This window comes from Schistocerca nitens, chromosome 1 (genome assembly GCF_023898315.1).
Source record: "Schistocerca nitens isolate TAMUIC-IGC-003100 chromosome 1, iqSchNite1.1, whole genome shotgun sequence".
Lineage (NCBI taxonomy): Eukaryota > Metazoa > Arthropoda > Insecta > Orthoptera > Acrididae > Schistocerca > Schistocerca nitens.
This window is the reverse complement of record NC_064614.1, coordinates 167,333,359-167,348,651: the sequence shown is the minus strand read 5'-3', so window position 1 is coordinate 167,348,651 and position 15,293 is coordinate 167,333,359. Positions and strand designations below refer to the sequence as shown.

The following is a 15,293-nucleotide window of genomic DNA, read 5'->3' as shown; positions in this document are numbered from 1 at the left end:
AGGGCTTTGTTGCGGAATACAAGCGCAGGTGCAGGTATAGGCTAGGCCACCTTGCCCGGCACTCTAACTTCTACATGGGTTTCTAACTTCTACATGGGTTGCAACAATCTGACTGCGAGAAACAATGTTACGCAAATAATGGAAACAATTTTACGTTCAAAGAAAGCCGTAATTACCAGAAGGTTGCGACGTGATAGATACATTTTGCAAATGGACCGAAGTTTGGGCTGGACAAGGGTAGGGTAGGGTAGCAAATCGGTCTTGTACACGTAAAATCCATCCTCGTACTCGCCTAAGCAGTTTATCAAAGCTATGGAAAACCTAAAACTGGATGACTGGACGTAGTTATGAACCCAGGGCTTCTTGACTGCATTGTCTTAATCACTGAAGAGCTTGCATGGACGATTTAACGCCGAGATACTTCTGGAAGATTTCTTTACAAAACGTATCACATACAAGTATAGTAATGGTCACTTGTTTGATAGAGGCTCGCAAGCGCAAGATTTGTATACACTGTGTGTCACAAATAGTAGCGAAAACTGACAGCAATGAATGTGTACGACGGAAAAAGGGGGGAGGGGGTGCTTGTGTGGAAAAATGTACTCGAGCCGGCCCTGGATGTGGCTGACGACGTTAATGATCAGTTGGTTAAAAAATTTCAAGAGTAATGGCGATTTCGATATTCAGCTGTACGAAGCTATAATGACAATGATTTGTTACGTATAGTTTATAGAAACAGCATATTTCATGAAAATCTTCACTTCTGCAGAAAAATCACTCTTACAACAAAAGCAACAGACCTCTTTGAAATACTACACTCCTGGAAATGGAAAAAAGAACACATTGACACCGGTGTGTCAGACCCACCATACTTGCTCCGGACACTGCGAGAGGGCTGTACAAGCAATGATCACACGCACGGCACAGCGGACACACCAGGAACCGCGGTGTTGGCCGTCGAATGGCGCTAGCTGCGCAGCATTTGTGCACCGCCGCCGTCAGTGTCAGCCAGTTTGCCGTGGCATACGGAGCTCCATCGCAGTCTTTAACACTGGTAGCATGCCGCGACAGCGTGGACGTGAACCGTATGTGCAGTTGACGGACTTTGAGCGAGGGCGTATAGTGGGCATGCGGGAGGCCGGGTGGACGTACCGCCGAATTGCTCAACACGTGGGGCGTGAGGTCTCCACCGTACATCGATGTTGTCGCCAGTGGTCGGCGGAAGGTGCACGTGCCCGTCGACCTGGGACCGGACCGCAGCGACGCACGGATGCACGCCAAGACCGTAGGATCCTACGCAGTGCCGTAGGGGACCGCACCGCCACTTCCTAGCAAATTAGGGACACTGTTGCTCCTGGGGTATCGGCGAGAGCCATTCGCAACCGTCTCCATGAAGCTGGGCTACGGTCCCGCACACCGTTAGGCCGTCTTCCGCTCACGCCTCAACATCGTGCAGCCCGCCTCCAGTGGTGTCGCGACAGGCGTGAATGGAGGGACGAATGGAGACGTGTCGTCTTCAGCGATGAGAGTCGCTTCTGCCTTGGTGCCAATGATGGTCGTATGCGTGTTTGGCGCCGTGCAGGTGAGCGCCACAATCAGGACTGCATACGACCGAGGCACACAGGGCCAACACCCGGCATCATGGTGTGGGGAGCGATCTCCTACACTGGCCGTACACCACTGGTGATCGTCGAGGGGACACTGAATAGTGCACGGTACATCCAAACCGTCATCGAACCCATCGTTCTACCATTCCTAGACCGGCAAGGGAACTTGCTGTTCCAACAGGACAATGCACGTCCGCAAGTATCCCGTGCCACCCAACGTGCTCTAGAAGGTGTAAGTCAACTACCCTGGCCAGCAAGATCTCCGGATCTGTCCCCCATTGAGCATGTTTGGGACTGGATGAAGCGTCGTCTCACGCGGTCTGCACGTCCAGCACGAACGCTGGTCCAACTGAGGCGCCAGGTGGAAATGGCATGGCAAGCCGTTCCACAGGACTACATCCAGCATCTCTACGATCGTCTCCATGGGAGAATAGCAGCCTGCATTGCTGCGAAAGGTGGATATACACTGTACTAGTGCCGACATTGTGCATGCTCTGTTGCCTGTGTCTATGTGCCTGTGGTTCTGTCAGTGTGATCATGTGATGTATCTGACCCCAGGAATGTGTCAATAAAGTTTCCCCTTCCCGGGACAATGAATTCACGGTGTTCTTATTTCAATTTCCAGGAGTGTATATTCTTTTATAGAATAAAACAACATCAACTGGGAAAATTATGCAGGCGTATGTACTGATGGAGATCGTAGTATGATGGGCTTTTAACCCTGATTGCAAACCCTGATCCGTAGGGAGGCTCCATAGTTGGACGCACTGTTTTATTTAACGAGTAGCACTATTATTTAAAAATATGAGCCCAGTCCGTCATGAGTCTTCAATCAATTACCGAAATGGTAAACTTCATTAAAGGTCTGCCACTTAAGTTGAGATGTTTTCAACAAATCTGCGTTGATATGGGGCTAAACACATTCCCTTCATTTGCTACAGTAACTGTCGCTGGCTTCTACGAGGAAATGTATTAAAAATGTTATACGATCTCAGGAATGGACTCTTACCTACATCTACGTGATTGCTCTGCTATTCACAATAAAGTGCCTGGCAGAGGGTTTAATGAACCAACTTGAAGCTGTCTCTGTACCGTTCCACTCTCGAACGGCACGCGGGAAAAACGAGCACTTAAATTTTTCTGTGCGAGCCCTAATTTCTCTTATTTTATCGTGATGATCATTTTTCCCTATGTAGGTGGGTGTCAAAAGAATGTTTTCGCAATCGGAGGACAAAACTGGTGATTGAAATTCCATGAAAAGATCCTGTCCCAACGAAAAACGCCTTTGTTTTAATGCTTGCCACTCCAATTCACATATCATGTCTGTGACACTATCTCCCCTATTTCGCGATAATACAAAACGAGCTGCCATTCTTTGTACTTTTTCGATGTCATCAATCAGTCCCACCTGATGCGGATCCCACACCGCACAGCAATACTCTAGAACAGGGCGGGCAAGCACGGTATAAGCAGTCTCTTTAGTAGACCTGTTGCACCTTCTAAGTGTTCTGCCAATGAATCGCAGTCTTTGGTTTGCTCTAACCACAACATTATCTACGTGATCTTTCCAATTTAGGTTGTTTGTAATTGTAATCCCTAAGTATTTAATTGAATTTACAGCCTTCAGATTTGTGTGCTTATCGTGTAATCGAAATTTAGCGGGTTTCTTTAATACTCATGTGAATAACTTCAGACTTTTCTTTATTCAGGGTCAATTGCCACTTTTCGCACAATACAAATATCTTATCTAAATCAATTTGCAACCTTGTTCAACAGAACATTTGAGTTCCGAGAAATTAGTAGACAATGACTTTTTTTAAAGCTAGCGAATCTTTGTGACATCTTCAGTAAACTCAACTCAGTGAATGCATCTCTTATATGTAATGAGACAAACGTTCTGGAACTATCAGAAAAAACTTCAGCCTTCAGAAAGAAAACTGTGAAAAAAAGTTTGGACGATAAAGCTATACACTGAAACTTCCTGGCAGATTAAAACTGTGTGCCCGACCGAGACTCGAACTCGGGACCTTTGCCTTTCGTGGGCAAGTGCTCTACCAACTGAGCTACCGAAGCACGCCTCACACCCGCTACTCACAGCTTTACTTCTGGCAGTACCTCGTCTCCTACCTTCCAAACTTTACAGAAGCTCTCCTGGTTCGCAGGAGTGAAAATCTCATTCTGGAAACATCCCCCAGGCTGTGGCTAAGCCATGTCTCCGCAATATCCTTTCTTTCGGGAGTGCTAGTTCTGCAAGGTTCGCAGGAGAGCTTCTGTAAAGTTTGGAAGGTAGGAGACGAGGTACTGGCAGAAGTACAGCTGTGAGTACCGGGCGTGAGTCGTGCTTCGGTAGCTCAGTTGGTAGAGCACTTGCCCGCGAAAGGCAAAGGTCCCGAGTTCGAGTCTCGATCGGGCACACAGTTTTAATCTGCCAGGAAGTTTCATATCAGCGCACACTCCGCTGCACAGTGAAAATCTCATTCTGGAAGTTATACATTATGTTTTCTCCGCTCTTCACACTGTTTTAAAGACAATGACTTTCAATTGAGTAAATAACTGAAATATGTGTTTGAGGATCATTTAAATGAATTCACTGATTACTTTCTGAAGTACTTTCCGAACCAAGCTGATCAACACAACTGCATCAAATATCCCTTTAATATAGAACTTCCATCAGCACTAACGGCTGAAGAATACTATGAATTTACTGATGTTTCTTCAGACTCCACATGAAATCAGTTCCTTTCCTCATCTTTGTTTTAGTTTTGGAGCTTCGTGAAGCAGGAGTATCCACAAGTGGGTAACAAGGCCCTATGAGTTTTTCGATACTTCTTGCAATATCCTACTTATGTGAGGTAGGTTTTGCAGTACTGGCAGTCATCACTACGAAATACATATCGCGAATGAATCTGGAGAAAGAGATGAGAGTTGCAATTTCCATTCTTGTGCCAAGACTTGAACTGATGACGAATAAGCAAGCTCATCCTTCCCATTGATTTCATTGCAAGAATTAGATATAACAACATTAATAGTTGGTTAAACTGTGTTATGTCAACTGTTAATATAGAATTAACTACTTTTATTGATTTTATAGAAATTTAATTTACTTCACACTTTGAGTTCGATGTCATGTACAAAAGCAGCCACGGTTGTTTATATGCACGTCAAGGGAGCAGTGGACTCAGAAGGTTTGAAAAGCGCTGACTATAATGAAAATGTCGCAACCGTTGCTTTAGAGGATCGAAGAACAGTTAATGCTGGATGGTATCCAAAACTTCGTATGCCACAACCAAATGGTAAAATCAGCATAAAATAACTAAAAAAGATGCATTTTCCCTCATCAAGAGAACACTAGTTTCCACAAAGGTCGTCGAAGAAAAGCCTCGAATTATGGTCTCTTTGCCCCTATTCACATGGTTTGTTGTGCTCACGACGTCTTTTTGTTCCCTTACGTCAAACAATAAATGCGTGTGTAGAGATTTCCATCATCGCAGTGATATGTTGAATTCGTCTACCATGTTTTTGATGTACTAACATCAGAGCGAAAAAAATCTTTCCAGTAGTGTTTTGAACGCAAGAATAAGAGTATAATTTCAAAGACAAATGCTTTAAGAAACATTAAAACGACTTATTTCAAACAATATTTCTTTTCAAACAATATTTCTTTTCAAACAATATTTCTTTTAACCTCAAAGTGCCCTCGTGTGGAAATACCTTTGTTTGTGGACCATGAAAAAGGAATCACTGTGACGTACCGATCGCAGCACGATGGGTATCCCGTCCTTCGTCATAGGCCCGATACCCTCGAATTTGCGTGGCCCCAGTTCCACAATCTTCTTCCTGTGTCCTTCCACTTCCTTTTCGTACTCACTCTTGACAGAATATACTGGAATGAAGGGAAAGTCGTATTGCTATAGCACACAGTCCACATGAGGTAGTTAAGAATGTGGTAGGAAGTTAAAACTTACAGATTTCGTTCTGTCCTATAATAGGTTTATCGCTCTCCTTGGAGGACATCTTGTGATCCAGGTACAGGGCTCCACGAGGCAACTGACCTTCTGTAAAAAAGAACAAACATAATACTAACAGTAAGGTTACCTTGCGACAAACACTGTACAGTTGCTTGCGGAGTATATACAGAAACGTGGATATAGGAACGCTCCACCGCATGTAAATGAAAGGTTCTTTGGTTGTCAATCACATGCATTTAGATTCTCATCTTTAGGATGTTTACATACAAAATATGTAACCATATAATTTTAAAGAGCAGCTTGTATTGTAGGTTTTCAAATTAGCTTATTTTTTTGCCACGTAGAAAAGAGATGTTTACAAACGTAACGGTATGAAACGGATTGGAAAATTCTGAATCGTGAACGCAAATGTTTATAATCCTTACACACACACACACACACACACACACACACACACACACACACACACACACACACACACACACACACACACACATATATATATATATATATATATATATATATATATATATATATATATATATGTGTGTGTGTGTGTGTGTGTGTGTGTGTGTGTGTGTGTGTGTGCCTGTGTGTGTGTAAGGATTGTAAACATATATATCTATATACAGGGTGGTCCATTGATATATCTCGCAAAATAAGCATTAAACGAAAAAACTACAAAGAACGAAACTCGTCTAGCTTGAAGGGGAAAACCACATGGCGCTATGGTTGGCCCGCTAGATGGCGCTGGTATCCTGGACGACATCATCCAAGTGTCCGGACCGTTCGCCGCAAAGTTACGTTATTTAAGGAAACAGGAAGTGTTCAGCCACACGTGAAACGCCAACCACGACCTGCAACAAATGATGATGCCTGAGTACCGTACGTGTTTTAGCTGCTGTCGCTGCTAATTCACACATTAGTAGCAGACAAATTGCGCGAGAATCGGGAATCTCAAAAACGTCGGTGTTGAGAATGCTACATCAACTTCGATTGCACCCGTACCATATTTCTATGCACCAGGAATTGCATGGCGACAACTTTGAACGTCGTGTACGGTTCTGACACTGGGCACAAGAGAAATTACGGGACGATGACGGATTTTTTGCACGCGTTCTACTTACCGACGAAGCGTCATTCACCAACAGCGGTAACGTGAACCGGCATAGTATGGACTATTGGGCAACGGAAAATCAACGATGGTTGCGACAAGTGGAACATCAGCGACCTTGGCGGGTTAATGTATGGTGCGGCATTATGAGAGGAAGGATAATTGGCCCCCATTTTATCGATGGCAATCTAAATGGTGCAATCTATGGTGATTTCCAATGGCGATGTAATAAAAATGGGGATTCCTGTTTTAAAAAACGCAGTTGATATCCGTTTGACCTATGGCAGCGCCATCTAGCGGGTCAACCATAGCGCCATCTGGTTTCTCCCTTCAAGCTAGACAAGCTTCGTTCTTTGCAGTTTTTTCGTTTGACGCTTATTTCGTGAGATATTTGGCCCAGTCAGTATCAATGGACTACCCTGTATATTAAGAACAGCAGAGGACCCAAGACCGAACCTTGCGGCACCCCATTCTTGATTGTTCCCCAGCAGCGCCTTGATTTCTAAAGTATGCAACCCTCAACACTTCACTCGTACTCGCTCCACTGCCGTGGCCGGCTGAACAGTGAGGTGAGGGACTGACCTCGTGCCTTCTGCAGCAGGGTGACGGTGGGGTTGGGCGCCCGCGGCAGCGCCAGCCCCGACAGGCCGCCCACGGGCGCGCTCTGGCTCTGCACGAGGCGCCCGCTACCTGCCGCCTGCTGCTCCAGCCCTTGCTGCTGCTGCTGCTGCTGCTGCTCCCATGGCGGCCGCACCGGCTCTGCCTGCTGCTGCTGGCGGGACTCTGGCTGTGCTTCCTGCAACACGAGCACCTTCTCTGTGACATCTCTCACCCCTACTGACTCTAGTTGGGCTTAGAGTGAAAGAGAGAGTGACTACAGAAAATATCTCTAAAAGCAAGGAATGAAGATCACCAATCCGTGCACTTTCTAGTTGCACTGTCTATTGATACAGAACGAGGAAACTTCACACGTAAAAACGAATGCAAAGTCAGCAGAGTGGTCCGGTTGGTGTGGGAGATCCCGGAACATAGTCCTAAAGGTTTTCACTGGAACCTGTAATCAAGACACGAACTGAGTGGGGGGCTGTGAGGGGGAGGGCAGGGCTGACAACAGAGGCAATATTTTTACATGTTTGACAAAATTTTAACACAAGATAATGTTAAATGGTTCAAATGGCTCTGAGCACTGCGGGACTTAACATCGGAGGTGATCAGTCCCCTAGACTTAGAACTACTAACCCAAGGACATCACCCACATCCATGCCCGAGGCAGGATTCGAACCTGCGACCGTAGCGGTATCGCGGTTCCAGACTGAAGCGCCTAGAACCGCTCGGCCACAACTGCCGGCCAAGATAATGTCAAAAATGTATTTCACATTTCTAAAGGTGGTAGTGGGAGGTACGTTAAGAGAGTAAGTGTACAAGATTGTTACATTTTTTGGAAAAGTTTATTTGAAAAAAAAATCATGATGCTGTTGATACACTATTTTTCCACATATTCGCCATCTCATTCAGTGCATGCTGTGAATCGTGAAACAAGCTTCTGTATCCTATTCTCAAAGAACTCTCCCGCCAGCCTGACAGGTGTGTGTGTGTGTGTGTGTGTGTGTGTGTGTGTGTGTGTGTGTGTGTGTGTTCAAAAAATGGTTCAAATGGCTCTGAGCACTATGGGACTCAACTGCTGTGGTCATCAGTCCCCTAGAACTTAGAACTACTTAAACCTAACTAACCTAAGGACATCACACACACCCATGCCCGAGGCAGGATTCGAACCTGCTACCGTAGCAGCAGCGCGGCTCCGGACTGGAGCGCCTATAACCGCACGGCCACCGCGGCCGGCTGTGTGTGTGTGTTTGTGCGTGTGGGCCCGCGCGTGTGTCTGGAATGGCGCTCGTAAATTTGGGATTGCTCAGCCATGGACGCAGAGCGAGGACAAGGAAGCTGCGCTGCACAGCGATGAGTTGGACGTGACCTTTGCTCTGTGAAGATGCGCACCAGATTTATCTGTTCATCGCCAGGAAAGGAGAGGAGACGGAAAGTTGTGCTTTGGTATTAGATATGAACAGTCGAGTTATGGTTTTGTACAGAAAGCAGATGGCAGTTATAAGAGTCGAGTGGTATGAAAGGGAAGCAGTGGTTGGGAAGGGAGTGAGACAGGGTTGTAGCCTCTCCTCGATGTTATTCAATCTGTATATTGAGCAAGCAGTAAAGGAAACAAAATAAATGTTCGGAGTAGGCATTAAAATCCATGGAGAAGAAATAAAAACTTTGAGGTTCGCCGATGACATTGTAATTTAGTCAGAGACAGCAGAGGACTTGGAAGAGCAGTTGAACGCAACGGACAGTCTTGAAAGAAGGATATAAGATGAACATCAACAAAAGCAAAACGAGGATAATGGAATGTAGTCGAATTAAGTCGGGTGATGCTGAGGGAATTAGATTAGGAAATGAGACGCTTAAAGTAGTAAAGAAGTTTTGCTATTTGGGGAGCAAAATAACTGATGATGGTCGAAGTAGAGAGGATATAAAATGTAGACTGGCAATGGCAAGGAAAGCGTTTCTGAAGAAGAGAAATTTGTTAACATCGAATATGGATTTAAGTGTCAGGAAGTCGTTTCTGAAAGTATTTGTACGGAGTGTAGCCATGTATGGAAGTGAAACATGAACGATAAATAGTGTGGACAAGAAGAGAATAGAAGCTTTCGGAATGTGGTGCTACAGAAGAACGCTGAAGATTAGATGGGTAGATCACATAACTAATAGGAGGTATTGAATAGAATTGGGGAGAGGTGGAGTTTGTGGCACAACTTGACAAGAAGAAGGGACCGGTTGGTAGGACATGTTCTGAGGCATCAAGGGATCACCAAATTAGTATTGGAGGGCAGCGTGGAGGGTAAAAATCGTAGAGGGGGACCAAGAGATGAATACACTAAGCAGATTCAGAAGGATGTAGGGTGCAGTACGTACTGGGAGATGAAGCAGCTTGGACAGGATATAGTAGCATGGAGAGCTGCATCAAACAAGTTTCAGGACTGAAAACCAGAACAACAACAACAACAACAATACGTAGCAAACAATGGAGATTTTTGGGAATTATACTGTGGATTAACGGAAGATTTATTTTGGCAAGAAGAGGAATTGACTCTTACATTGGTACGATTTTAATATTTTTGAAAAATGGAGTACACGTAATGATTAATTTTGTTTTATTTGCGGCAGCGGTTTGATAATGCAGGATTCTTGATTAGTCAGACATACAGATCATGAGCATTTTTGCTTTTTATTTTTTTGTTATGCTTTATCGATCAAAATGGATTTAAGAATTAGATTTTGGAATTTTGTTTAGTGAAAGATTATAAACGTGAAGTTTAACTTTTGCAAGCCTCGTATTATAGTTACGTTGTAACAGAGAAAGCTTAACTATTATTGTAGTTTCGTTATATGTTATTAAGTCAAATGATATTGCTATTGAGTTCATTTAACCCCAAGTAATTGTCAACATCCCAAGAATCAATTAGCTTTCAATTTATTTAAAACCATTATCAAAAAGTACGAATCAAGAATGACAGTAATATTTTTAGAGTACGCATTTCACCTTGTTGCGCCTCAGTAGTAAGAGTTCGCAGCTCTGTTAATCGAGATGCGCTGTAGCTACGAGAGGAGTTTGCTCAGCATTATCCATTGCGACCCAAATAAGCAAAATAGTGTAGAAAACAGATTCTTTCTTTAATTAAATTTTACAGGGACCAATTTAGATTCAAAGTAATCAGTTTCATCAAAGTTCATAATCAGATTTTGTGATAACAATTACAGACAGCGCACGATTTTCTTAGAATTCTCACAGTTAGGTTTTTCTGTGCATTGTCGCAGTTGAACTTTTTCACCAACAGTTAGCGTTGCGCAAGCTATCGGCTTTAAGTACTGGCACGCGCACAATTCAAATCAGGAAGCCCAACGTTTGGCATTTAACCGACAATTTAACACTGAAAGACACAATCAACATTACAGCTCCACTTTCACTAAAACAAATTTAAACAAATAACTTTAAAACTCCTTCCCCCACTTAGTTCCTCTTTCTGCACCTGTTCGTCGGCTGAAAATTTAATTCCACTCATGTGGGCCTTCAGGAAGGTGAAAAGATGATAATAGGAGTTGCCAAGTCATGAGAATAAGAGGGGGGGGGGGGGGGGAGGGCATTCAAAACATCGCAACCAAATGAGTCCTGGAGTGCCTTGGTCGCTAAGGTACCTTGGTGGCTAAGGTTGTATGAGGACGGGTGTTGTGCAACAAGCACACTCCTCTTGCTACCATTTCCCCCTTTTGTTGTGAATGCTCCTCATGATTTTTTGACCTGAATTGTTGATTTGAATTTTTTGGCAGATGAGCAGTTGGTGCGACGCCACTGTGACGACTGTGTTTTTGTCTCACGCGTGTAATGAGCCACCAACGTTTCATCTCGAGTCAGAATAGAGCTCAGATAATCCAATTCAGTAATTGAAAATGCGCTGACTCCCGCATCTCGTGGTCGTGCGGTATCGTTCTCGCTTCCCACGCCCGGGTTCCCGGGTTCGATTCCCGGCGGGGTCAGGGATTTTCTCTGCCTCGTGATGGCTGGGTGTTGTGTGCTGTCCTTAGGTTAGTTAGGTTTAAGTAGTTCTAAGTTCTAGGGGACTTATGACCACAGCAGTTGAGTCCCATAGTGCTCAGAGCCAAAATGCGCTGATGCTTCGCTTCATCAACTGCGTGTGCATTTGCATCAGCCCATACATGCTGGTTGTGAAAATTGACAAACCTCATTTTTTTATGGCATTCTGTAGGTCGTTCGTAATAGCAAAGAGCTTGCAGTAGATGACACGTGTTTCACAGTAGCGAAGATAAACAAGCGCTCATAGCTCATAAGGCACGCATTTTAGAGCACATATTTACTGGATATTGTTGACTTGTTTTGCTCCATACTATTATCTCTAATAGTATGGAGAACTCTTTTTAATACCAAGTATAAAACAAATGGTAACAATACGGTATATTGATAATTTTCACTTATGGACCGTCTGACAGCAACTGAATAAAACACAATTTTAGTGCCATACGCGTTTCGCCTTTATTTTCTGCAAGGCATCATCAGTGGCAGGTTGCGTAGACAGTTTCTTACATATTACGCTCCTGTTGCATTTTTGGTGTTGTTCTTCTTCCTATGAGCGCCAATTTGCTGTTTTTTCCGCATTCCACAGCACTATGCACTGAGCGTTTGTTTTAATGCAATGTTTTGGTTATTACGCGCAACTGAGGAGGACAGGACCACAAAAGTTGAAGATGTAAATGGTAATAAATTCTGTTTTTAAAAAAAGCATACATTGGTGGACAGATTTTCTGATTTTTAAAACTTTTTGGATTGTTTCATACAACAGTTAAAATATAATCAGTGATGACAATGATGATGATGATGATGATGATGATGATGATGATGGCGATGTTAATGCTGCTATGGTAAAAAGCTGATGCTGGGGATACATGAAAACGACCATGTTCATGATGGATGTGAAATGGTGAGTGTGACAATGAGGCCCTGTGGAACCCCAGGAAGCCACCAATAGTTACGAAGGGGACAGGGTGGGTGAGGGACGAAAATGGAATTATGGAGTGAGGTGGAGCGTTTCTGTCTAGAGATCGAAGGTGGTGTACATCTTGGACGGATTTAATCGTTGGTTAGTGGAATTCGGTTGACGTTCTGGCAGGAGAGGATGGATAAGGCATGGAGGTGCAGAGAAGGCGAGTTAAGGATGTAGTGGCCCAGCAAGATACATAGGTTTATGATTAGTAGGTGTTCAAAATCTCTGATGACCTACTCGTCCATGGGACGCTAAACTCTAATCTCCCTTCTTCCTTCTGATATGCAGTACTTCATACAGTACCTAAACAGTCTCATGAACTTTAATGTGACGGTCTCCTATCTAGATCGTATAGTTTTGTTGGGCACATCTTCAGAAGAAACACCTCTTGGAGGTGCTAAATATGTAGTAATCGTACATTTACGACTAAATTTATTTATCGAGTAACAAACAGTCTTGAATGTTGTTAATGAATGTTCCTCACCCAGAGTATATCTGGATTACAATCCATATTTTCAAATAAAAACTACAGGAAGCTCGTTTTCATCCGTTTATACAAATCGTGTGGCGGAGACGACTTAAGATGGCTGAAAATAAATTCTGCGTTGTATCTGTAGGGAAATTTGAACAAAACTACTGATGTGACTGGAAGGGCTGTGCGCTATCTTTAGGCGTTGCTAGCAGTCGACAGCTACATTATGTGATCAAAAGTATCCGGACACTTGGCTGAAAATGACTTACATGTTCGCGGCGCTCTCAACCGGTAATGCTGGAATTTAATATGGTGTTGGCCCACCCTTAGCCTTGATGACAGCTTCCATTCTCGCCAGCATACGTTCAACGAGGTGCTGGAAGGTTTCTTGGGGAATGGCAGCCCATTCTTCACGGAGTGCTGCACTGAAGAGAGGTATCGATGTCGGTCGGTGAGGCCTGGCACGAAGTCACCGTTCCAAAACATACCAAAGATGTTCTATAGGATTCAGGTTAGGACTCAGTGCAGGGCAGCCCATTACAGGGATGTTATTGTCGTGTGACCACTCCGCCACAGGTCGTGCGTTGTGAACAGGTGATCGATCGTGTTGAAAGATGCAATCGCCATCCCCAAATTGCTGTTCAACAGTAGGAAGCAAGAAGGTGCTTAAAACAACAATTTAGGCTGTGATAGTGCCACGCAAAACAATAAGGTGTGCAAGCTCCCTCCATGAAAAACACGACCACACCATAACTCCACCGCCTCCGAATTTTACTGTTCGCAATACACACACTGGCAGATTAGGTTCACTGGGCACTCGCCATACCCACACTCTGCCATCAGATCGCCACATTGTGTACCGTGATTCGTCACTCCACCCAATGTTTTTCCACTGTTCAATGGCCCAAGGTTTTCGCTCCTTACACCAAACGAGGCGTCGTTTGGCATTTATCGGCGTGATATGTGGCTTACAAACAGCCGCTCGACCATGAAATCCGAGTTTTCTCACCTCCCGCTTAACTGTCATAGTACATGCAGCGGATTTTGATGCAGTTTGGAATTCCTGTATGACGGTCTGCATAGATGTTTGCCTATTACGCATTACGACCTTCTTAAGTTGTCGACAGTCTCTGTCAGTCAACAGACGAGGTCGGCCTGTACGCTTTTGTGCTGTACGTGTCCCTTCACGTTTTCACTTCACTTACACATCCGAAACAGTGGACGCAGGGATGTTTAGGAGCGTGCAGATCTCGCGTACAGACGTATGGCACAAGTGATACCCAATCACCTGACCACTTTCGAGGTCCGTGAGTTCCGCGGGGCGCCCCATTCTGCTGTCTCACTATGTCTAGTAACTACTGAGGTCGCTGATATGAAGTACCTGGCAGTAGGTGACAGCACAGTGCACCTAACATGAAAAACGTATGTTTTGAGGGGGTGTCCGGATACCTTTGATCACACAGTGCTGCAAGTTTAACACTGAAGACTGAGGTGGCTACGTGTTTTACCTGTGACACGTGTACTGTACTTGGCTGAGAAAATTTTTTGACGAAGCGAAATCCCAAGGAGCCGATACTGAAGTTCAGCAGTTACGTACTTCCTGCCTTTCAGCATAAACAACTGTACAACAAGTACGTAGGTAGCCCAGAAAGTCTGCACATAAAAACTTAAGTCCTACAAGAGAGCTACTTGTGCTAACTGCAGACGGCCGTGACGCAAAAATTCTAAGTTCTAAATCACTGGTCGAAAACTGACCGTCGTGGTTTCGGCGTACCTGTGACTGACAACGAGGGAAGTGTCTGTGAGGAAAATGAGGTTTTGTAGGCTGGGATCTCTTTTCATCTCTTTTCCGAGAGACAGTGACAACTGGCCTATCCCATGAGGCGAATTTCCGAGACCATCACTGAACTAATCGAAGTGTACTTGTCTGCCTTTGTAAGTCGACCCGATGGTGGGTTCTTTGGATTTTTTGGTACAGATAATATCAACAGTTGCTACCTGTAGGCTTTTTCTGGGGAAAGGACTAACGCTTGTTACTTGCTGGCGTGGGAACCCCTTGTTTGAATCCTTTTTCTCAGGGTTCCCAAGCCTAGAAGACTGCTGGGTTACGATTTCGTGTGGAAGCTGGGAAACACGTGGTTACAGACGCCTGGTGCAACTGCGTCGCGGGGAACGTCTACATGATCACTTGCAGCCCATTTCAGTGGCTCCCGCTCAGTGACCCAGTCGGGCAGCTTCTTGGTTGGAACTGCGCTCGGTGGGACTCGTATCATTTCATCCCTCTGGTATCGCCGTTAGATTCAAATGGCTCTATTCCGCAGCTCGTGATCTCGCGGTCGCGTTCTCGCTTCCCGAGCACGATTCATGGCGGGGTCAGGGATTTTCACCTGCCTCGAGATGACTGGGTGTTCGTGTTGTCCTCATCATTTCATGATCATTCCTGAAAGTGGCGAGTTTGGAATGAGCAAAGGTTGGGTATTTGTACAGGCGCTGATAACCGTGCAGTTGAGCGCCCCACAAACC

At 44.7% G+C, this 15,293-nt stretch overlaps 1 protein-coding gene across 1 annotated transcript in view; it reads right to left on the bottom strand.

The window, feature by feature from the left end:
• Positions 1–15,293, bottom strand: part of LOC126234476 (serine/arginine repetitive matrix protein 2-like) — an 894,711-nt gene that overhangs the window by 134,680 nt on the left and 744,738 nt on the right. Inside the window, exons 8-10 of the mRNA XM_049943200.1 lie at positions 7,272–7,485; positions 5,573–5,662; positions 5,360–5,490 (exon numbers count right to left, since the gene is read on the bottom strand). Coding sequence (XP_049799157.1) covers positions 5,360–5,490; positions 5,573–5,662; positions 7,272–7,485 — 435 coding nt within the window. The remainder of the gene's footprint in view (positions 1–5,359; positions 5,491–5,572; positions 5,663–7,271; positions 7,486–15,293) is intronic.